The sequence below is a fragment of the Camelus bactrianus genome, chromosome 1 (assembly GCF_048773025.1).
Source record: "Camelus bactrianus isolate YW-2024 breed Bactrian camel chromosome 1, ASM4877302v1, whole genome shotgun sequence".
Classification (NCBI taxonomy): Eukaryota; Metazoa; Chordata; class Mammalia; order Artiodactyla; family Camelidae; genus Camelus; species Camelus bactrianus.
The window spans coordinates 1,786,422-1,807,889 of NC_133539.1; the positions used below are offsets into that span (position 1 = coordinate 1,786,422).

The 21,468-nt window shown below is 61.5% G+C and overlaps 1 protein-coding gene across 4 annotated transcripts; it reads left to right on the top strand.

Annotated features, from left to right (window-relative positions):
• Positions 1–2,817: 2,817 nt before the first annotated feature.
• Positions 2,818–12,870, top strand: ICOSLG (inducible T cell costimulator ligand). 4 transcript variants are annotated; one of them, XM_074343508.1, is made up of 8 exons: positions 2,823–3,459; positions 3,794–4,906; positions 4,999–5,039; positions 5,936–6,295; positions 6,971–7,255; positions 9,418–9,582; positions 10,501–10,536; positions 11,309–12,870. In XM_074343508.1, exons 4-8 carry the CDS (start codon positions 5,962–5,964, stop codon positions 11,428–11,430), a joined length of 942 nt encoding a protein of 313 aa, XP_074199609.1. In that variant the 5' UTR covers positions 2,823–3,459; positions 3,794–4,906; positions 4,999–5,039; positions 5,936–5,961; the 3' UTR covers positions 11,431–12,870. The 4 variants fall into 4 exon arrangements, with proteins under 4 accessions (XP_074199673.1, XP_074199609.1, XP_074199568.1 ...); XM_074343467.1 differs by lacking the exon at positions 3,794–4,906 and having other exon boundaries at positions 2,826–3,459; XM_074343621.1 differs by lacking the exon at positions 3,794–4,906 and having other exon boundaries at positions 2,922–3,459; positions 11,420–12,870.
• The last annotated feature ends 8,598 nt before the right edge of the window (positions 12,871–21,468 follow it).

Here is a 21,468-nt window from a genome sequence, read left to right on the forward strand (position 1 = left end):
GGCCCAGAGCCACCCCAGTGTTACATCTTCAGCACTCTCTCAAGCATTCTACAGTCTCCCTCTAATATTTTAATCTTACCCACAAGGGTCCTTTGTGAGCCCCTGTGGTTGGCTAAATAACGACCCCAGAAAGATGTCCCTGTCCTAAATCTCAGAACCGTGAATGTCACCTTACATGGCAAAAAAGGACTTGGCTGATGGGATGAGATGGAGACAGGGAGACTGGGCTGCACCATGTGTGACCTCAAAGGTCTTCATCAGGGGAGGCGGAGGGAGACCTGACCCCGTCCGGAGGAGACAGACTTGCTGCAAGCCAAGGGATGCCTGGGGCACCCGGGGCAGAAGAGGAAGGAAGGACCCTGGCCTGCATCCCCTGGAGGAGCCCTGGTTTCAGGCATTCAGCCTCTGGGACTTGAGAGGATGCGTTTCTGTTGTTTTAAGCCCCAATTTTGTGGTGATGGGGTCTTCATCTTGATAGTCACCCAGGTGGGCTTCTCCCCTACCCCCACAGCCTGAGAAACAGTCGCGGTGAGGGGAGAGAGGAAAATCTTGCCTCAGCCACAAGGAGCCTCCAAGGGCCGTTCTGCCTGCTCCTTTGTCTTGAAAGCCCCTGTATTTGTAACCCAGACGCCAGTGTCAGTGCGAATGCACTGTGTGCATTACCTCGTAGTAACCACAGACTAACTTAGCTGCTTTAGGAGGAAGATGTTGGAACTGTCCTCGATTCACAAATGGGAAGACAAAAGGCACAGAGGCATTAAGTAACTTGCCTGTCATCACATGGCTCCTGAGGAGCGGAGCTGGGATCTGACCCAGCACGCACTTGCCAGTCTGAGGTTTCTGGGGCTGGTCTTGGGCCCACTCTGGGAGCGGCTCCCTCCCCCACCGCCCCAGGATGTCCCAGCCCAGCCCAGCTGCATTCCCAACCACTTCCCTGCTTGCTCAACAAACAGCCGGTTCCTTGGGCCCACAGTCCCCACTCTTGGATGGGGCTGGCAGCAGCACTTGGCCCTCGGAGGACTGGGCCAGTACTGCTGCCCAGGAACCAGAGCCTGGCCCCTCCCCCAGAGCGCCCACCAGCTCGAGGGCCCACCGCTCTCCCTTCTGTGCTACAGTGGGGCAGCGCCCCGGCTTCACTGAAGGGCAGCACTCTGGACACCGACTGGTCACCTTCCCTTCGCCCTCCACGTGAGCGGGCACACTCTCTGAAGGAGACTTTAACCGAGGGGGACTCCCCAGCCCCCAGGACTGTGCCTCTCCAATAACCCGAGGTTGCGTGTGAGAGCCACCCTTCCTGCTCCCCATCCCGGTGGGTAGAGTGGGGAGCCTCGTGGGAGCGGGGGTGGGGTGGGGTGCAACCCAGGCGTCAGCCAATCGGTGCAGCGCAGCCCTCCGCCTGTCCAATCAGAGAGAACCCGGGGTCCGCGGGAGGGACTGGACCCGCCCCAGCACGCCCTTCCTCCTCGCCTGTGAGCAATGCGAGGGGCTGGTCCTCCCGCAACGCAAACACGGTCCTCCTCTGCCAGCTGCGCCCAACCGTGGGGGAGAGGATCTAAGGCCACCGATATCACTATCACCCCCTCCTCTAGCGCCCCCACCCCCGGCTCTAATACTTGCTAATTACATTCGTTCAAGACAAAGCATTGGTTTTCTGGCTCTGGGAACGGGGAGCTTCCTGAGACCCGCTCTGTGATTTATGTCCACACCAGGCTCTCCTAGCCAAGTCTTCCTCCCGTTCCCCATCTCCCACCCCCTTTATCACGTCCCCTCTCCCCAAGTTGAGACTGTGCCCTCACTGGACACTCGAACAGGAGCCCTGGCCGGAAACCCCTGTCCCTCTCCACCCTGCCCCTCACTGAAAGGGAGGGCAGACCCCGCTTGGCCTCTTTGAATGCCCACTGCTCAATCCCCCAGCCTGACCGTGGAGGAGTGAAGCCCCTGGGATCTAGAACTGCATGCCCACCTACCCCTCTGGTCACCTGCAGCCCCGCCCTTCCTGTTCATCACCCTCAGAAGCATCCCCAGCTCCCAGCTTATCCTTTCTGCTTCTTTGTCTTGTTTGTTCTTGTCCTCACAGAAATGTTCATTCCTACCGGGCAGAGATTCTCTTGTTTTAACCCTTTATCCTTAGTGTTTTGCACAGGACACAGTGGGTGTGCATTAAATATTTGTTGAAAGAATGACAGCATGCAGGAGGTGGCTGGGCACAGGGGGGCTCCCCTTGGCTCTGCCCTTACTTTACACCCTACCTCTCCCCCTCCCAAAGGCCGACCTCAGCATCCCCCTCAGCCTGGGCAGTGGGACACACCTCTCCTGCCTGCTCCACCCGACAGGAGTCTTCAGACCTGAGGTGCGGTGTCTGGGAGCCCAGGCCCTTCCAGGGGCAGCCTTTGCAGGGAGGGCACCCTATTTCCCCATGGCTCCACCCCGTCACCTCGTTGTCACCTACCTGGCGGTGTGGGAGGGGAGAAGGGGAGCCCTGACTGACTTGGGCCTCGCAGAGAGGAGGCCCAGTGGACTGGAAGGGGTGGGAGGGAGGAAGAGTACGGCACGTTTGCCCTTTGATCTGAGGCTCAAAAAAGTTTTTTCCAGGCCAGAAAACGAGAGTGCCCAGTCCCACAAGCTTGGAGGAGCACACACGAACTGGTTTCCACGCGTGGGCTTCTTCGAGCCTTTAATACGCAAAAATGCTGCGGCGGGTGGCCCAGGACCCAGAAGGGATGAGGGAGCAAAGGTAGGGGTGGAGATCTAGGGCTGGCTGGGAAGGGGAGCCGGCCTGCCCGCCTTCCCGCCTTCCTTTCTCACATTCATCCATCCCCAGACAGCCGTGGGGCTCTGGCCTCACCGAGGGCCAGAGGTCCTGACTCCGGTCCCGGTCCGGGAGGGAGAGCACTGAGCCCCGCCCCGCCTGGGGCAGAGACTCAGGACTCGGAGGCGGACAGGCGCAGGCGGAGCCGGGGCGTTTGGGGGCGCGGACGTCCTGCGGGACACTGGGGGGCAGCACGTAGCCTCCCACGGGCCCTCTCGCGGCACATCTGGCCGTCCCCCTCCCTGGGGCCTTTCCTGCCTTCAACTTCCCACGGCACCTACAGCCCGGTGGACCGGGAGCCCCCGCCCCGCGCCCCTCAGGGCCCGACTGGCACCTTCTCGTGGGAAGGGCTGAAGGTTTTGGAGTCAGCGTCCAAGTTTCGGTTCCAGCGCGCCCCGCCTGCGGCCCAGGCCGCGGGAGGAACCGGGCCGGGGGCGGGGCCGGGGGCGGGGCCGGGGCCGGGATCGGGCCGGCGCTCAGCCCCCACCAGCTCCGCGCCCAGAGCCTCCGAGGCGCGGCGGGAGCGCGGTGGCTGCTGCCTCCGGCGCTCCGAGGGCTCCCGCGGCCCGAGGGCTCTCCTGTTCCTAGTTCTCCCGCGGCCCGAGATCAGCGCTGCCCGAGGTCGCCGCCCCCACCATGCCGCTGAGAGGGTGAGCGGGCGAGCGGACGCGCCCGGGGGTTGCGGGGGGCTGAGCGGCGGCGCCGGGTCGGGAGCGGCGCCCCGAGCCTAGGGCCACCCTCCTGGCCGCGCCGCTGGGGCGCCGGGCGCGGGGAGCATCGGGCGCATCCGGCGGGGCCGCGGGAGGCGCGGCCACCTGCGGGAGGAGGTGTCGGCCCAGGGTCGGCGCGGGGAGAGCGGCGGGGACCGGGCGACGGCAGCGCGCGGGCGAGCTGGGGGCGGGTCCCTGCTGAGGGTGGGAAAGCAGCTGGAAGGAGAGGAGACAGCGACCCACGCTCACTTCCTTCCCCCGCCCCCGCCCCCAGCGAGTCGCGCAGAAGAACCAAGGGGGTGACCAGGCTGTGTCAAGGGCATTCTTACTCACTTCGAATGCCAGCCGGTGCCCACCGATTGCTGACATCCCTCCCCCTTCGCCCAGCGCCTGGGATTCCCCCTCCTGCTTCAGCAAAGGCAAACGGGGAGGCTCAGGCTCCTGGTCTCCCGCCAGATGAGGAGGTGGATGACAACTTTGCTCCCAGCTTTTGGCCACAAGGCCCCTTCAGGGACGCTGTAGGGTTGGCAGCCGGTGCCCCTCCTTGGTGAGCTGGTGAGGTTCCCCATCCTCAGGTGTCCCCACCCTCACAGCCCAGAAGCCTGCTCAGCCCCGGGTCCCACCGCCCAGTCTCTCCAGTTAGAAGTGCAGGTAAAGACTATTCCTGCAAGAAAGGAAAGTAAAGTGCTGGCATGTCACAGCTGTCCTTCGCCACCCACACCCCAGAGCAGGTGGCCCTGCCTGTGCTTTGTCCCCTCTGACCCAGGGAGGAAGGGGCCGGGGCCTGGGCAGGGTGGTGACAGGTGGGGCAGGGGACACCGCATTCTGGGAGGCCTGCAGGCAGGGCTGGCTAGGCTGAGGCGTGCAAGTTTCAGAGGCTCCCAGACTGAAGGCTCCAGGACCCTGGGGGCGGGGAGAGGGGCTTGCTGGCCCCAGTGCCAAGCTGCCCACCAGCTTGGGCAGAGCCACCAGATCTGGTTTCAGATTGATCCTATTCCTTTGGAAGATTGTCCTGCAGCTCACCAGACCCTGCCAGGGGCGATGGGATGGGATGGGGGAGCATCTTACGTCCCCTCTACCTCTCAGATTTTAAATGATGCTCTTGCTGTCAGCACCTCAACAGTGGGTTTTTTCTGATTTTATCCAGCATCCTGGACTCCATCCCTGCAAGGCCAGGCCACCAAGGGGTTGGTGACTCCTCTCAGTGCCCTTTAGCACTCTCACTATCGCTCTGAGGGGAGTTTGTCAACATAGGAGCTGGTCCCTTGCAGGGGTCGCCAGCCCCGTGGGACTTCCCGTGCTGGGCAGGGAGTGGTGGTCCTAGTTCCTCTCCCTGAATCCCTGGATGCCCGGGGAGCCTCGGCTGATGCGCTGGCTGGCTGTGGAGGTAACCCCGTTTCCATGATGGGTGGAACCATCTCCTGCTCCCATTTGGAAGAAGTGGGCCTCACCTGCCTTTTGGGTTGTTTTTTTTTCCAGTCCTGAGCTGCTCCTGCTGCTACTCTGCGGCCTGCGAGCCGGTAAGTGCGGTCGCTGCTCTTACGGGAGATTTCCAATCCCTTCAGTGCTGAGCAGTGAGGTCCGTGGGGTGCAGGCCTCCCCACTGCCCTTCTTGCTTTTCCAGGGGCCCTTTTGAGAAAGCTGGGCCCCAAGACCAGAGTCATGTGTGGGATTGAAAGCCACAGAGGGGAGCGCTCCTACGGACTCTGTGGTTTTTGTTCTGTTTCGTGTCTGAAGTAGAGTGCAGTTCCTCCCCAGTGATTTAGAACCTCCACTTCCAGAGGAGCCAGGAGCCAGGCAGCCTGCTTCTCCAGCCCCTTCACTCCCCAAAGCCACCAGCTTCCAGAAGAGCATAGAACAGGGATGTGGCACCACAGCTGAGACCAAGGCCTTGACCAGCTTTCCAGCCCATGGGTGATGGGTCAGGGGACATGGTCACTTTCCCTGCGGGCATTCAAGTGGTCATAACAGGCCACCAAACCTCACTGGGCCTTCTCCAGTGCAGTGCAGGCTGCATTCGAATGTTGTTGAGAAGCTGCTGTTTTCTTTTAAAATGTCTGAATTTTTTGAACCCTTTTTATTTTGAATTCATTATAAAGTCCCAAGAAGTAGCAGAAACAGTGGAAAGCAGCCCTAGGTTCTCACATCCCTGCTTCTCCCAGTGTTGGCATCCCATGCCAGGGCAGAGAACTGACACTGGGCAGGACGTTGGAGCAGCTTGCAGCAGATGTCCAAAGTTTTAAAATAGCATGGCTTTCCTATGTGCATCTTCTATACACATTCCTTTCCTAGTGAGATGAGTCAGAATTGGTGTTTGAGTCTTGCAGCCCAGAGGCTCCCCTCCCCCCGACAGTGTGACTCTGAAGCCAGGAGTCACCTGTGGAAGATGGATTTTGTACTTTCTGGATCATTGCAGAGATTCAGGAACAGGAGGTCAGAGCAATGGTGGGCAGCGACGTCCAGCTCAGCTGTGTCTACCCTGAAGGAAACAGCTTCGATTTAAATGACCTTTATGTTTACTGGCAAATCCCGGACAAACCAAATACCTACTCCGTGGTGACTTACTACCTCTCCGGGAACAACTCCGCTGGCCACAGCGACAACCACTACAAGGGCCGGGCCCAGCTGTCCCTGGACAGCATGAAGCGGGGTGACTTCTCTCTCCACCTGCGCAATATCACCCCCCAGGACGAACAGAAATTTAACTGCCTGGTGTTTCGGAAATCCTTAGAATTAAAAAAGATTTTGGAAGTTGTGGTCACGCTGCACGTGGCAGGTAAGAGCACGGAAGGGGCAGAGCTGATTTCACCGCCGCCGCATGTCCCTGAAGAAGTACCAGTAAGACCCATTTTCTGTAGGCCGCTCAGCTGTGTCTTCCCGTAAAGAGCACCCCCATGCCTGTGGCGGGCGCCTGTTTACCCGCGCAAAGCCGAAGTGGCTGGAAGACCATTCGGCTCATGAGGAGGTTCTCCGTGAGCTGCTTTCGCACGCAGCCCCCAATCTCACTGCCTTTGCCTTGAGCTCTCCAGCTCAACTCCCACTAGATTTTTTTAATGAAATGAAGAGGGAGGACTATAAGGCACTAAATGAGATCAGAATTTAGGAATACAGTTAGAGCCTCTCCTCGGAGTTGCTCAGGGCATAGTTCTGGGGAGACGGGCTGTGTCTGTTTCAGGTGAACTGCCAGCTCTCTGTCACTGGACTCCAGGGAGGCCAACCTCCTTGGGGCAGGAAGTGGGTGCCAGTCACCGCCTGCTGGGCTCAGCAGCGCCCCCGTGGGCGGGAAGGGCGACTCTTGGGCAGAGCAGGACCTGTGCGGCTCCCCAGACCGCGTGGCCTTGGTCCCCTACTCCTCCGGGGTCAGGGCGTGACTGCCGCCTCCCTCTAACCCGGCCCTGGGCGCCATGCACCCCTCCGCTTCTGACCCTCAGCCCGTTTTCCTTCTTGGCAGCGAACTACAGCATGCCTGTGGTCAGCGGCCCGTCCCAGGATGAGGAGTTCACCCTCACGTGCACGTCCACAAATGGCTACCCGAGGCCGAACGTGTACTGGATCAACAGGACAGACAACAGCCTGCTGGACCCGGCCCTGCAGAACAGCACCGTGTCCTTGAACGAGCGGGGCCTGTATGACGTGGTCAGCATCCTGAGGCTCGGGCGGACACCCAGCGTGAACGTGGGCTGCTGCATAGAGAACGTGCTGCTGCACCAGAACCTGACCGTCAGCAGCTGGACAGGTAGGGTCCCCCGGGTCTGCACGCTGACCCCTGCCCGAGGCTGTGGGCTGGGAATGGCTTGGGGGGCTCTCCCCAGGCAGAAGACAAAAGCCCTCGCAGGCTGGCTCGGTGGCAGCAAGAGAAAGGGGGCTTGAAATGGGGAGGAGGTGGGAGGCAGGCGTTACCGCGGCGACTGAGGGCAGGAAACTGTTGGGCACTCAGGGCACTTAATCCTCACTCTCGGGGCTCAGTTTTGGTGACCCATCTCACAGGTGAGGGACTGAGGCTCTGAAAGGTCATGTATCATTTCAGAAGTCACAGAACGAGGCAGGAACAGCATCAGGGTGGAAGCCACCCCCTGCACAGCCCCCCGCTCCAAAGAACCTGGGACCCCCCACCCCCGTGTTGGGGTCCGGCTGGGCCTGACTGCTGGCCCAGGCCTCCCCATGGAAGGGTGCAGGCGGGTGACTCCCTCGGAGAAGCCACAGGCTCTCAGTGTGTCCCTGTCACCAGTGTTGAGTTGATGGGGGCGGGGTTCCAGGAAGAGCAGAAGAGCTGCAGGATGGGGCCCATGGGCCTGCCTCCTGCAGGAGGAAGACAGGGAGCTATCAGGACCTGCCACAAACCTGCAGGGCCCAGTGCAGCATGGAAAGACACACAGAAATCCTTGTCCAGAAACTGTCAGAATTCACGGTGGTGATGGCATCGCATCTCACCAAGTGCAGCCCCGCAGCCTACCCACGGCACATGCCAGGACGCACCCCAGCTGCCGGCAACTCCTGCAGCCAGGCACTCTCTTTCCTGGAATGTGGGTGCAGCCCTGTGGCTCAGCAGTCACGGTCTTTGGGCTGCACCAAAGCCCGCCTCTGACCTCTGCCTCCCAGCGGAGCAGCCAGGCGGCAAGGGAAGGGGACCGGGAGGCTCTTCTGGGGCTGTGGTCTTGGCCCCGCTGCTCTGTGGGATAACTGGGAAGCCTGTCAACCCACCCCTGGGCCCAGAGCCTCTGAATCGGCACCTCTGGGCTGTCTGGGCATCAGGACACGTGGAGAAGCTTCTAGATGGTTCTAAAGTGCCTGGAAGGCCTAGCCACTGTCTGGCTCGTGGCTTCTCCAGGTTTGGAGAAACACGGGGCATTTGAAACAAGCTGCCTGAGGAAGCTGTTGCTTGTCTGCCCGTGAGAACCACGCTCCAAGGGGCCAAGTACTCGGACATTAGGACAGGAGGACTGGCTCCCTCGTGCGCTGCCAGAGAGACGTGAGACAGCACAGCGCTGTGGGAAACTGCTGATTCCTTAGAAAGCTAAGCAGAGGTAGCACGTGGCCCAGCAATCTCACTCCTAAGTGTGAACCCAAGAGCACTGGAAACGAGACTCAGACAAACGCTTGTACATGAATGCTCACTGAAGCTTGTTCTCAGTAACCAAAAGGTGGGAACAACGCGAGTGTCCAGGGATGGATGAAGGGATGGACACAGCGTGTCCACCCACACAGTGGAGTCTAAGCCACGAAAAGGTGTGAGGCACAGGCCACATAGCAGGGTGGACAAACCATGAAAACGTGATACTCAGTGAGAGAAGCCAGACACAAAAGGCCACACGGTGTGTGATTCCATTTCTGTGAAATGTCCAAAACAGGGAAATCCAAACAGGCAGAAAGTAGCTTGGAGTCCCCGGGGGAGGGGGAGGGGCTGCTGGCGGGCAGGGGCTTTCCCTTTGGGGCGGTGAAAAAGTTCCAGAGTTAGATAATGGTATGGCCACGCGACCTCATGAGTGTACTAAATGCCACCCAACTGTTCACTTTTAAATGGTTAATTTTATGTTCTGTGAATTTCACTGTGATTTTTTTAAAGCCAGCGATTAAGCGAGAAAAAAATTAATTAATTTGATTACATTTAGGAAGCCAGGAAGGCTCCGCTTCCTGCCATGCCCCTCCCCAGGTGTGGGGCTTTAGGTGGGCTCCAAATACAGGTCACACAGGTAGGGGAGGAGGGTGACACCCCAGGGAGAGACGAGGGCCCGTCGGAGAGAGAAAGCCCTTCTCTCCATCAGCCTCGTAGCTTAAGAGTCACAGAACGCCAGCAGGAAGCCCGCTAGGTCAGCACTCCCCTTAGCGCTGGCTTCTTCAGGTGGAGACACCCCCTTTTCCTGGTGGCCCTAAGTCGGGGGTTACTCTCCTTTCTTGTAGGAATGTTCACCGGAACCAAGGACAGCTTCACGGAGAACCCAGCCGATGGCACCCGCGAGTGGGGAGGCGGGGCGGTTCCCAGCATCCTGGCCGTGCTGGCCGTGGTCGTGGCTGTGGCCACTGGCTGGCTGTGCAGGAGCAGGTGCCCCAGCCGGAGCTACGCAGGTATCCGAGGGGCCTGCGCTGTAGGCGGCGAGCATTTATTTCGTCGGGGTAGGGGCGGCCCTTTTCCAGGACCTGCTCAAGCTCTGCAAGGCGTTCTTTCACGGGAGGCATGGTTTCCCTGTGGTACCGCGCGTGCGCGCGGCCACACCGACGCTTCTGGGTGTGCGTCCCCAGTCCCCACGACCCTGGCTCGGCGGGCAGGCGCCCAGGTTTGGGGAGGGTACGCGGCCCCTGAGTACAGAGATCAGGACCCAGGGCATCTGTGGACACTGAGCCGCTGGGATCCCTTCAAGGCGGTCTGTTGGATTCTGGCCAAACACAAAGACGGATCCAGAAAGTATGGGTACTGACCATGCTAAACAAGGAAGCAGAGCTCATGGTGGGGAGCAGAAAAATCCAGAACGTGGACCCTGGGACCACCCAGATGTCAACAAGAGGGCCTGCCGTGCTGGCCCGGGCCCGGCCCGGGCCTGTTGGGGGAATGGCGGGGCCCAGCGCAGTCTCCCCAGGCCAGCCTGGCGGTGGAGGTCAGCAGGCGTCCCCAGAGGTCCTGTCACTGAAGCTGGTCGCCTCCTGGACCCCCGGCAGTGGAGGACGGGGAGCTCAGCTGGACTAAGGAGTCATAGCACAGCGGGATGGGGCTTCTCCGTGCTGCCCTGCAGTTTCGGCTTGGCTGCTAATTCCATCATCCCAGCAACACTTCCCACCGCCCACAGCCCCATTGCCAACGCTGCCAGGCCGCTGAAGGTGCCCTGAGCATCTTGAAGTGCTTCTCACGCTTGCCTCTTGCCGTCCTTCCTGAGCAGGGAGCCGCTGGAGACGGCGGGGTGGGGAGGGCTGCTGGGCAGAGGCCCCTGCGGTCTTCAGTGCATTCCTTCTTCACTGCCCACCCTGAGCGTTTCTGGTTTGTTCCAACAGGTGCCCAGGCTTCGAGGCCAGAGGTGGAAGTCACCGGTGAGTTTGCCAAGAGGGAAGGAGGCCTGTGGAGGAGGTGCGGGGGGCCGGGGGGTCTGGGGGCCCGGGCAGGCTGGGCTGGCGGCTCTCCCCGTGTCCGCCTTTCAGCACGAGTGACACTCGATGGGCAGGAAGTAGGTACTTCCAGGTCCAGAGACACAGTGGAACCCAGGGGGAGGCGTGGCCCACTGGCCCTCCTGGCGTGTGGTCCTGTCTCTGGTGTACTTGCTGATGTGTGCCACGGGATTTTCCTGGACCACAACCCCAGGCGCCCCCCACCTTCTCCGTCCTCCCACCATCGTGTCCCCACCCCGGCCCACTGTGGGTTCTCCTGCGAGTCCACACCCTTTGTGCAGGCGAGCACCTCACAGTCCCGGAGCAAAGACCAGTGAGACGCCCGCCCCAATTTGGGAAAATATTCACACACAGGGTCTTCAGTTTGGGCTTCCCACCAGCACATGCCGTGGGCTGTGAGGGTCTCCGTAGTCCGACTGGCGGGCTCCACACCTTAGACAAGTGGCCGCACCTCCCAGAGCCCTGCTTCCCCACCTGTGAGAAGGGCCGTCAGGGGAGGGTGGGCCCAGGGCGCACACAGCCCAGCCAGTGGCACCTGCACACCTGTTCACCCAGGTGAGTCCGAGTCACATGGCCGCCTGGTGCCGCAGCAGATTCACTTGTCCCTGCAGCCAGTTTCAGACAACCCCGGAACACAGCTTACCAAAAAATTAGGGCCTGCCTGACCTTAGAGTCACAGGAAGCGCTTTGTGTGCAGGCGTCTCCAGTCCCTCTGTTTTCACCAACCTGAGTCCTGAGATCAGCCTCTGCCTCCAAAGTGAAAGTGAGCTGACTTGCCACCCACGCCCTCTCCCTCTTTCCTCCCAAGAGCACGTGTGACAAGAGTGGAGCCCCAGGCCTGGACAGGGCCCCGGGAGAGGCCCAGCAGGGACGTCGGACGGCAGCTTGGGAAGTGACTCTGGCCGGCTGGGCAGAGGGGACTGTCTGCGCCGTTAGCACTGGGATGCACGGACGTGGAGCCCCCCGGCTTTGGGGGGGACAGGCAGGGCTTTCCCTGGAAGGACCACACGGACCCCAGGAGCACGTGTTGCGCGCTTCCCTGATCCCAGCGGGCGGCCTTTTCCCAAGGCCAGCAGCTCTGGGTACGCGGACCCCCGAGTAAGTGGGCTCCCTCCTTCACTGCCAAACCGAATGAGAAGGGCTGTGACGGCTCCTTCCCACCCTCGGCCCCCCAGAGCCCGCAGCTCTTCTCAACACCCTGGACTCGCGCTGTGGGACCAGTGTCCGAGGCCGGAGGAAGGGCATCTGGTTCAGAAAGAGGCAAGAGGACGCCTGCCCTCATCTGGGGTGACCTCGGCTGGGCTGGTCAGTCCTGCTGCAGTGGCCTGCGCGCTGGCTCCGCTGTTCAGGCTCGTGCCCCACCTCCGCCTTGAAGGCACAGGGCCCTGGAGTCTGTCACGTGGGACCTAAAGCAGGAAGTGGTGGACACTGAAGACTGCCCGGAATCCATGTTCTTCTAGGGCATTTGCACCGGGAAGAAAACCCGACCTCTTTTGTTTTGGTCAAAAGCTAGGTTTTCCTCCTCAAAAGCACAACGAAATTTTTCAATGTCTGTGCTGGGCTGTGCAGCCATCTGTGCTGGGGACGTCCCGGGGGGACGCACCTGGAGAGGCAGGAGCCCAGCCTGGGCGGGGCTGAGGCTCGTGTTTCCAGCGGACACTGGCCTGGACAGGTGGTCATCGTGGTCCTTCAGAATGGGGCTGTTCTCCTGGCACTTGGCAGCCTTCCAAATGCAGCAGAAACTCCCTCGAAGTGTGCTGGGCGGCCTCTGCCCCCGGCCCTGTGGCCCACAGCCCCTTGCTGATCTCCCATGAGGACCTGCACAGTCTCAAGGCAAAACCTCGCCTCAAACCTTGGGCTCCTGGGAGCCCACCAGGTCCCCCCAGTGACTGGAGTGGAGCAGTGGCTACGGGGGCGTGCAGCCGGGGCCTGGACCCCACCCAGACGGTTTCCATGTTGGTTCCTGGATTGAATCTAGCAGTTTGTTGTTTTTGGAAGGCTCCACAAAGGAGGCGCACCCCCCAGGAAAACAAGCCTGTTTTGCCCCTGGTCACTCAGCACCGAAGGGCAGGGTGTGGGAGGCCTGCACTTCCCAGACTCGCGGCAAACTTGGCGAGGCCGGCTCAGTGTAGAGCCTGAGCCAAGATGTGTTTCTGGGAACCCTTCATGAGTTTCTGCACCACAAGGCCCTCACACGGCTTTTCCACAAATGTGATGAGGACTCTACTCAGACTTTTAACATGAAAGCATTACAAGACATGCATTGTTTTCAAAAGAGTCCCAGAAAGCTGACTCACTGGCCTCTAGAGCAAGAAGCCCAGGGGCCCTCGTGGGGCGCGGGCAGGTGGGCGCGGGCAGGTGGGGCGCGGGCAGGTGGGGCGCGGGCAGGTGGGCGCGGGCAGGTGGGGCGCGGGCAGGTGGGCGCGGGCAGGTGGGGTGCGGGCAGGTGGGGTGCGGGCAGGTGGGCGCGGGCAGGTGGGGTGCGGGCAGGTGGGCGCGGGCAGGTGGGCGCGGGCAGGTGGGGTGCGGGCCCCTCTGTCCACTGTGATGTGACGCCAGGTGCACCGAGGGGCCCGTTCCACCATCCTGCCCAGGCCTGGCCTGCGGCCTCAGCAGACCCTCAGGGCCCCTGCAGATACTGGGGCTGGGTTCTCTGTCCAGCAGGATGGGGCAGCTGCAGGGAGACTTTCCGCTTTCCTATCAGGAGCGGTTTCCAAGTTGGGGAAGCAGCGGGGCCGGTGCTCCTGCTTCTGCCCCATTACGCCCGGGCCCGGGAGGCCGCCCAGGGGCTCTCCCACCCCGCGTTTGTGGTTTCTGCCTGGACTGGGGCTCCCAGCCAAGGCCACGCCCTCCAGGTCCCGTGCCCCGAGTTATCGTGTCCCCACTGGCTCCCAGCAGACCCTTGCTTCTCCCTCTGGGCCTCGGGGGCTGACACTGCTCTCTGCCTACCCGGCTCCCTCGGGTCACCCTCGCCCTCTCAGCCTGGGGACGGCTGCCTGCTTCCCATGCTGTGTTGCAGACAGCATGTGAATGCCATGTTTTGATGTTTCCGGAAGCCTGATTTCTGAGAATCCAAGTTACCAGCCTGCCTTTGTCCAGTCACCTTGGTCAGCACGCAGGCAAGCTGGTCCACTCAGCTTGCAGTCAGCGACCCAGCCCTGCCCCATCGGTTCTCCCCCAGGGTGGCCCTGTCCCCCAGGGGGTGCTGGGCAAGGTATGAAGACATTTGGTGGTCAGTCTTGGGGGTTGCTGTGTCTTCTAGTGGGTGGGAGGCAAGATTCTGCTCAACGTCCCCCAGCACCCAGGACAGCCACCGCAGACGGGCATCCTGCCCAAAGGTCAGTGGTCCCAGGGATCCCTGCAGCCACCTTCCTGAGGGAGGGCAGGGTCAGCAGAGCCACTGTCCCCGTCCCCATCTGCACTGGGCACAGGGGAGGAGACAGAGTTCTGGGCCAGCCCCAGGGAATGGCGTAGGTCAGGGGATGGCTGGGTACAAGAATCCGGGGTGCTGGCACTGCTCTGGGGTGGGGCCCCTGGCCACTCTGGCCGCTGGAGTCCTGGTCTCTGGGTGCTGTGGCTCCTGCCCCTGCTGCACGTCCTGAGCACAGTAGGTGTGCACTCAACACCCGTCAGAGAGGGAGAGCCCAGGCTGGCAGGTGGGAGGTTCGTCACCAGGGCAGGGGACAGAAGGAAGCAGCAGCCGTGTGCTTGGAGCGCCTCAGTTCTCCCTCCTGCAAGGTGAGGCGGCTGGAACCAGGTGCCTCCTCCGACCCCCACAGCTCACACACACCCCGTGACCACAGGCACCACAGCCATCCTGGGGAGGGAGGCTGTGGCTTTAGAGAACCCCCGCCTGCCCCAGCCCCAGTGCCGTGCTGCTGGGCACTGGCCAGGGCAGAGGGCCCAGGGGCTCCAGGCGGTGCTGGAGGCGCGGCAGGCACATCCCACCCGAACCTCCCTGCGAGCCCGGCTTTTCAGAAGGAGGACGTTTTCAGGGAGAAGGCAGCTTACCTGTCTGGGCTGGCTCTGCCCTTGGGGACTGACTCCCCCTCCCCCACAGCCCAGGGAAGCAGCGGCGTCCTCCTGGCCCACAGCAGTCCCACCGCCCTGACGTCAATCCCGCCAGCACCCTCCCCCTGCCCGCCCCACGGGGCCGCAGTCTGACCACAGCCTGCTGCGTCCTGAGTGGCTCCTGGGTCCCCTGAGGAGAGAGGCTCCTCTGTCGCTAGTGAACGCTTCCCCCTTTCCTTGAATCTGGGTTGATGCTGCCACGACCAGGGAGGGGCGGCCAGCTGGGGCTTCTGTGATGGCGCGGGGGTGGAGCAGCTCCATGGTGGCAGGATGGGACCTTGTCCCGGGGCCACGGGGCTTAGTGTCCGGAGTCCCGGGTGTCTCCACCACCAGAGGGTGGCCCGCCGGGGGTGGGGGCCTTGAGCCCCTGCAAGACCAATATGAACAAGCTCCAACACCCAGGAGCTGTGCAGTCAGCCGCCCGAGTCAGGACCAGAACTGGGGCCACACCAGGATCAGCTCCTGAAGACCTTGATCTGGGTCTTGTGGGAGGGGGAGGTGACCAAGGAGTATCCAGGCCAAGAACTGAGTGGGATCCTTCACCCTCCCCCACCACCTCCCTCCCCCATCTCCTTCCTGCCCCCACTGTCCTCCCTCCCCCACCTCCTTCCCTCCCCAGCGCCCTCCTTCCTTATCATCCTCCCTGGCCCAACCCCCTGCACCAGCCTTGTGGTCTGAGCACAGGCCCTGCCCTTCCCCTGGGAGTGATTCATTGCTCCTCTCTCAGTGTTCTCTGGGCCTCCTGTCCCCGAGATTGCAGGTGTCCAAGTCTGCTGTGAGCAGGCCGCCCAGGAAGGGGGAGGGCACTGTCACTTCAGAGTTGGGGTTTCCCCGGCAGGGACAGGATGGGCTGTGAGGAGGGAGTGGTCCCCCAGAAGGCCCAGGTCTGTTCTCTGAGAGGCAGCTGGGTGAGTCAGGGCGCTGCTGGTTTAATGGAAGGAAGGTTGCTCAGAGAGCCTGGTTGTACACATGTGGTTCGCAATGTCCCAGATGCACTGACCCAGGGGCAGGAGAGGTGACACCTGCTCCCAGCAGATCCAGAGCAAGTTCCCCAGTCACCTGAGCCCAGAAAATGACACCAGGGAGCAAATACCATGATTCAGCTAAAATGCAGCCTGAGAGGTGCTGGGCCCAGGAGATGGAGAAACGGGGAGGGGACAGAGGCAGGTTCCTAGGGGGCAGAGGGGAGGTCCCGGCTGGGACCCAGGGTGCCAGCCTGCAGCCTGGCTGAGGTGCGGACCCCAGACACGGTCTGGCAGCTGCAGGCTCTCTGCCCCATGTGACGGCCCCATTCACACCTCCACCAAAGGGAGCACCTGCCAGGAGCTGGGCCCAGTGAGAGAGCCCCCACTCCCACCCCAATTGGGTTGGGGTCCTGCCCCACAGGAGCATCCAATGGGGCACCACAGCGGAGACCGCGACTCCCTTGTCTAGGGTGCGGGCCCTGACACCCGCATCGTCCTCTTCGTGGTCCCCGCTCCTAGCAGCTGGGCCTGGGGTTGGGCTGCCGGCAACACTGGGGCCCACCAGGGCAGCTGAGAGGAGGCAGGCTCTCCCCCCTAGAGCCTGGGGAGGGCGGACCCCACCTTGTACTGAGCCTTCCCTGGGACCCACGCTCTCTGCCCGCTGGCTCAGAGCCCTTCAGGTGCCTGGGCGGCGCCGCCCCCCATCCCTGGACACGCGCTCTGGACGCGGCCCCGCTGGAGGGGCGCTGGGAATGGAGTTCTTGGTCTCGGGAGGCTGCACCCGTGGACCGGGCAGGGGTGGGGAAGTCGAGGGTGGAGGACAGGGCCGGGCGGGGAGTCCTTCGAAGGAGAAGCACTGACCAGAGGTGTGACGGGGAAGGTGCCCCACGGGGCCGCCGGGGCCATGCGGGTGCCGGGGCTTGGGCTCTGGGGAACGAGGTCCAGCAAGTCCTGTCTCAGCCGATCATCCAGGCCCGGGTCCCTGCGCGCCAGCCACCCCTGTGGAGGCCGGCCTCTGCCCTCGCCCAAACATCACCATCGGGAACCCACCCCAGACCTCCAGACTCCAAAATCAAGAAGCTTCAGGGCCACACTTCAGTTTTTAGTGAGGAAAGTTACTTAATTAAAAAAAAAAAAGCACTTCTCAAAAAGTGGGGTGGGTATAAATTGCAGTGCCTGCACCCTAAGCGAGTCCTCACTTAACTGGGTCAAGCCCAGCAGGGCGAGGCGGGGCACGGCGCTGTCCCCGGGAGCAGCCTGCCTGTGCCGACCTGGGAGGTGCAGCAGCTTCTGCGCTAGAGTGACACCCCGGGGCTCGGCCACAGCTTCCGAGAGCTGGAGGGCCGCGCCCTGCGGAGACTGTGTCCCGTGAGTGTGACATGCCGGCCGGAGCGCTGCGGTGGCCGTGGCACCGGAAGGCATGAGCTCTCCGATGGCCCGGGCCACCTGGGAGCCGGCACCTGGGGTTGTTGGGGACTTTCCACACCTGCCCTCAACCGCTGGACACGCCCGGGCTGTGTGCACGGAGGCATTTAGCACCTGCCTTGCAGAGAAGCTTTCCGTTTATACCCGCGTCTGCAGTCATAATCTTGGAACCTTCTACTTTTGTTTTGTTAACTGATTGGGTTCTCTATTCAGCTTCCAATAAAACCTCCAAATTTGAAAAAGAAAGCCACTTCCTGGGACTCCAAGTAGACCATTTGGGGAGAAAGAGAGTTCAGTCACCGTGTGGATTCAGCATGTCCTCTCTGGGGGCAGGTGGGAACGGGGCGGGGAAGGCGGGGAGAGGGTTGGGCCAGCCAGGACCAGGGGCTGAGGACGGGGAAATCTGCACCTTGTGCCTCGGAGGACAGCGACATCCACCAACTGGGGAGAGGTGGTTTATAAGCCGTCACCTAATGATGGAATAAACCCAAGAACCCCTCAGCGTCTCTGACAAAATAAAGCATCAAGCAAAAACTAGTGGAAACGTATTACAACAAAGGGCGCTGGAGGAGCCGTTAACCCCCCAGATCTGGGAAAGGCCACTGGCTGTAGATGAGAGACCCACAGTCAAGGGACCCCGTGGTCAGAGGGGGACCTTATGGGCAGAGGGGGACCCGCCGTGCACTGAGGAAGGGATTATCCTGGACTGTTTTTCAGTAGGAAGAGTCAGGACACTGAATCAGAATGAGTGACTTTGGCACTCAAGAGGCATTCCTGGAGGGACTTCCTTGAGGTGGCTGCTGGCTTGCATCCTGGCCTGGCAGTGGACTTGCGCCACCCTTCTCGGGGACCGTGGCCTCTCCACGGAGGGAGTGGGTGCTGTGTGGGCATATGCTCTGGGCAGGGTCTGGGCTTCGGGGTCGACAGACGGGGGGTCATGGGGGGAGGGTGCCTGAACCAGGCTTTGACCATCACACACACCCACGTGGGCCAGAGGCGTCCCTGACAACCGGCGGCCCACAGTCCTAGAGAATCAGAATAAAACTCAGCCCCAGGGGAGGCCAAGAAACAGACTTAATTACCTACCTCCCGGACTTCCTGTCTGCCTTTGACGCCTAACAAGGGAAGTGCCACTTTCACAGTCAAGAAGCCACGTCGGAAAGGATCCTCTGACGCATGCAGGCTTCCCAGAGCTAACCTGGCTCTCCTTCCAGAACCCGGAGAATTGGGGGTGCTCCCTGGTTCCCGAGAGGAGTGAGGGCAGCTCACACTGGGGGCCAGGGCCTGAGACGGGCGGCCAGTTCTCTCCACCAGGGGCAGAGCCACACTCCGCCCGCCCGCCTGCCCTGTGAGGGTTCAGTGAGGACAAATGACAAAAAACATACAATGCTCAGGAAATAACAGGATGCTGCTAGGGTGTCAGGTCTGCAGTTGTGACCGTGCGGTCCTCCTCCCCTCCAGGGGCCAGGCCAGCAGTCTGTAGGGGCAGCACCGTCACACAGTGGAACGCGCTTCCCTGGGGAAGGGGTACGTATCAGGAGCCTGTCGTCCCCAGTGTCCCGCTGGCCTTGGGCTGGGCTATGACAGCCCCACCCTGGGGTAGAGGCAGGTGAGGAGGGACCTCCAGGCCCAGCTCCAGAGGCAGATCCTCTGGTCAGGGCTGGGGGGCGGCCAGCCTGCCAGCTGGGCTCACTCCACGCGTGCAGCTCAGATCCTGTGCCCGGCTTGCCAGTTCCAGCTCTGTGCCATCTCGACTGTGCTCCAGAGAGGCTGCAGAGTGTCTGACCAGCCAGTGGGAACGTCACATCCGTCCCGGAACTGGGCCTGGGGCTGTCCCCTGGGGCTGCACCCTGGGCCTGGCCTGAGGGGCAGCCTGTCGGGAGTGCAGCCTGGGCGCTCCATGGTCCATCCCTCAGGCCACAGGGCCCCCGAAGCCCCGAGCCGGTCAGCAGGTAAGGATTACCAGACCACCTGCCGACGCGCGCCCCGTGGCAGGTGGGTCAGGGAGGCACACGCAGGCGCAAGGCAGACACAGAGGTTCAGGTTTAGACAGAAACCACAGCTGACCGAAGGGTGTGATTAGCTGTGGACACAAACTAGTTTTTAAACTGCTTCTATCAAACTCCAGAACACCTGCAGTTTTTTCTGAAACAATTCCAGAATAGCCAGACTCACTCCACTGACTCTCCAGCCAGCCTCCTGATCGCATGCCATGCGGAAGCCTCCGGGCTCCTTTATTCGGACAAGAGCGCGTAGGGGGGCCTTGGGTCCCCGGGCCCCGCCCCCTTCCTCCATCGGGACTCAGCCAGTGGGGGTGGTGGGAGGGGCAGGGAGGAGAGGGACCGGCATCTCCCCCACTCCCTTCGAGAGGAGCGTCTGGCTGTGTCCTGGTCCAGACCTTGATGAGGTGGTGGCCCTGCTGCAGGTGCTCAGCCGCTGGGCTGAGCCGCTCACGTCTGTCTCAGTGAGCGCAGATCCCGGACCTTGAAACCCGAGCGCTCCTGCGTTCCACCCTGTGTGTCTTCCTGGAGCCTCACGGTGACTAGGGAGCATTTGCAGGGCAGCTTCCTAATAACATGTCACGCAAGTGGGACACGCGTGATGGCTGCTTCCCAGGGAGGAAGCCATCACGCAAGTGGGACTCGCGTGATGGCTGCTTCCCAGGGAGGAAGCCGAGCGCCACCCCCGCCTCCATTGCACCGCTGACGGCGGATCCTTCCGGTCCCATATCCCAGCCCCTTCCTCCGTGCCCAAGAGGTCCCCGCTGCACCACCGGGGCTCCTGGGTGACCCCCAGTGGGTTTGATGACAGACACACACCTCAGGTCACCTTGGGACTTTCTGGGAACTTTCAGCAAAGCTCCTCACCAGGCCCATTGTGTCCAAAGGCCTGGGATGGGCCCCCGCTGAGCATCCCTGCTGCTAGTGCCTCTGAGATTGGGGAGCTGGCCAATCAGAGCTGCAGAACCAGGTCTTGCCTCCTGATTTTACTGAAAGAAGACCAGCCCCAGGGGCTTTGCGACCAAGGCAGTGACTGAGCCGGGCCCACGGGCAGGGCTGCGCCCAGCAAAGACCAGCAGGACACCTGGATGCAAAGTTGAAGGTGGGCTCAACCCATGGGCTGAGGCCCTGCCTTCCCCCTGCAGCTGGGCTCTCTGGGCACCACCAGACCCTGGGAAGTGGGAAACAGTGATTAAATATTCAGGAATTTTGCAGCCAGCTGTGAGAGCTGTCAACTGCCGTGGGAAAGACAGGGCGTTCACTCGTCAGGGCTGGGGGCAGGTAAGCTCCCTGCTCTCTCTTGCCCGCTCCTAGCACAGGACCTTCCCTGAATTATTTAATCTGTTCTTGCATTTTCTGTCCTAATGTCCTACCTGGCAAAGTGCTGTTCTGTCCAAAAAAATCCCCAGTACAAATTGGCCCAGGGTACTTTCTCTAAATAACCACCCTCCACCTGGGGCCCAACGTTTCTTTGCCAAATCCAGGAACATTGTCAGTGTCTTTTTCTTCTTCTTAATGACCGTTGAGTGACTGCTTTCCACCGGACCGCCTGAGCGCTGCCCTGGGGACAGCCGCAGCCCCTCGCTCACAGCTCCTCCCGGGGACATCCCCACAGGTGGCATCATCTGCTCGAGAAATGGTCCTTGACTCCTGGACACGTCACTTTTGTGGCTTGATCTGCAGCAGCTCCTTTTGATAAAGGGGGTTTCCATCAGTTTGTTAAAAAAGTTTTGTTTTTAACGGCCTCTATTTTTGACACAGTTTTATCAGCTGAGGCCCCAAGTTCTTCTTGGGAGGTCCGTGATCCAGGACCTTCCTCTGCTCCTGCGGTGTTCCACTGCAGCCTCTGGGCGCCACGCAGGTGCTGGTTCTGCTCACTCATCCAGCATTCACTCCTTGAACGCTGGCTTCCGCCTCTGAGAGGGGACCGTGTTCCCTAAGTGCCCAGTCGGGGCGGGAACTGCTCCCGGCACCCAGGACGTGGGTGAGCGGCACAGGAGCCAGGCAGAGAGGGTGATGTCAGAGAGATGAGGGTCTGGAAGAGCATGAAGGAGGGGTGGGGTCGAGGGGCCTGTCTGTGTCCCACAGAGGCTTCTGAGGTGGTGATGTGTGTCCAGACCTTCCTCCGTGTATCCCCCACTCCCTCACTCACTCACTCATCCATTCTGGGCACCTGGACGCCCACGCAACCACAGAGGAGCAGTGACTGCTGAGAGGTGACACCGGTTGAGTCATCCATCATCTCCTGAAGGAGTGCCCTGGGCCAGCGCCGGGGCTGACTGCTGGCCGCGAAGCCAGGAATGTTCCTCCCATGGTGATCTGGGAGGCCTGCAGAGGCGCGGGCTTTGGAGAGGAGGGTGACTGCGGAGGGCCTGGCCTTGCCCAGTAGTGAGCTG